Here is a 1,871-nt window from a genome sequence, read left to right on the forward strand (position 1 = left end):
GGAAATTAGGAAAAGTGCTGCAGTGCAGACAAGAATTTAAAACCAAAAGTAAAATAAATAAAGGAGCTGAAACTGAGAATTAAAACAAAACAAACCAATAGCTTCACTAGCTTGGTACATATTCAAAATAAATAGGAGTCAGCTCTTTGTTATGATTTAGTGCACTGCAAATAGGAACCAATGGCTTCACTAGCTTGGTAACAACAAAATACGGTATTCAAACAGAGGTAGTCTACTTGTCAAGTTCTCTTTTGTTACCACTAGACTGGGCAGAAGGCCCTTGTATTGCTGCCTTTTTTTTTTGCAGTGTTGTGGTCAAAGTCACATAGCACTAGAGCTGCAATAATTAGTCCATCGACAGAAAAATAAAATTAATAGACAATAATTTTGATAATGTTTAGAGTAATTCCTAATTTGTTTAAAGAAAAAGTCAAAATTCTCTAATTCCTCCTTCTTAAATGTGAATATTTTCTGGTTTATTTACTCTTCTATGACACATAAACTATCTATATATATATATCTATCTATATCTTTGGGTTGTGTGGACAAAAGAAGACCTTGGAGAATGTCATCTTAATTGAGAAAATAATTGACAGCTTAATCGATAATTAAAATAAAGTAAACATTAGTTAGTTGCAGCCTTACACCACTCAGTGTCAGTGACAGTGACCTGCTCAAGCAGATCCAGATTTCTAAAGCTTCTCAAGCTCAGACTTAAGCATCAGTGGCAGGTTCTTGTTCAGGAAAGCAAGCATTTCTGCTCTCTCGGCTGTAAGTCTGTTTCGCTTCTCATCTATGATGTTGGAGACTGTGCTGAACAGCCTTTCACTGTCTACGCTAGTGCAGGGCGCGCAGAGGTACTTCAAGGTAGCGGCAGCAAGGCCTGGAAACCGCTGGCGGTTGACTCCCCAGTATTTGTATGGGTCGTGTGTGTCAGGAATTGTTTCCTCAGTAAAAAACCCATGCAGTTGGACAGTAGTGCTGCAGCTGGTTGCTGCACCAGGATCTTCCTCACGCTCCCCCCGAATTTTGGCAAATTCTTTCATGAAGCTGCCCCTGCTCTTGCTTCTGCTTGCTTCTGCTGCTTCCAACCGGGGGGCCTTTTCTGGTGGCTCCACTGGCTCCGAAGCCTCTGATGCTCCATCAGCTGTCACTGTGGTGGTCCTCCTCCTCATGTCTTCCTCCAGTTCCTTGGCCAGTGCATCTTTCCCACGCTTGGCACAGTCTGCACTGGTAAAGAACCTGAGAGGAGGGGAAAACAAACAAAACAAAAAAACACATATTAGGTTCAATTATAGACTCATCAAAGTAATACATAATAGAAAAAAGAATATCACAGATGGTTGCACATTTATCCTTACTTTACATCTCAAATGTAGCTTAGTAGTGTATGTAAAATCTATAATGTGTATGTTATTTAATATTGATCTTTTATGAGTTATATTCAATTTATATCCTAGCATCTCTCATCATATTTAAATTTGCAGCATACTAGTCTGTTTCACAGAGTGTGTGTGTGTGTGTGTGTGTGTGTTTGAGAGAGAGATAAATAATATAATGTAATAGGTTTAGAGTCTAACCTGTCCTTATATCTCGGGTCCAGCAGTGTGGGAAGTGCGTAGAGAGGTTCATCTTCTACGGTGCTGAAGCGTTTGTCGACGGCTTCTAGGAGGGTCTTTTTCATTGTTTTTACCCCAGAGTCAGCCTCGCTTTCCGTGGAGAGGAGACGTTTGAGAACGGTGACACTTGGGATAACATCAGCAGCGGAGGAGGTGGCTGAGCTCACCTTCCTAGTAAACTCCTCAAACGGTTCAAGACAGGTCCTTGTTTTGTCAAGCAAGGCCCACTGGTTTGGCGTGAGTGTTGTGGGC

General features: G+C 41.2%; 1 protein-coding gene across 1 annotated transcript; it reads right to left on the bottom strand.

Moving 5' to 3' along the window:
* Positions 1 to 267: 267 nt before the first annotated feature.
* On the bottom strand, positions 268 to 1,777 carry LOC310772550 (zinc finger BED domain-containing protein 4-like). The gene is made up of 2 exons (XM_083632388.1): positions 1,581 to 1,777; positions 268 to 1,242 (listed from the first exon to the last, which is right to left on the bottom strand). The coding sequence occupies exons 1-2, from the start codon at positions 1,682 to 1,684 to the stop codon at positions 693 to 695; spliced, it is 654 nt and encodes a 217-aa protein (XP_083488514.1). The 5' UTR covers positions 1,685 to 1,777; the 3' UTR covers positions 268 to 692.
* Positions 1,778 to 1,871: the final 94 nt, after the last annotated feature.

The sequence above is a fragment of the Poromitra crassiceps genome (assembly GCF_964638095.1).
Source record: "Poromitra crassiceps genome assembly, chromosome: 2".
In the NCBI taxonomy this organism is placed as follows: Eukaryota; Metazoa; Chordata; class Actinopteri; order Beryciformes; family Melamphaidae; genus Poromitra; species Poromitra crassiceps.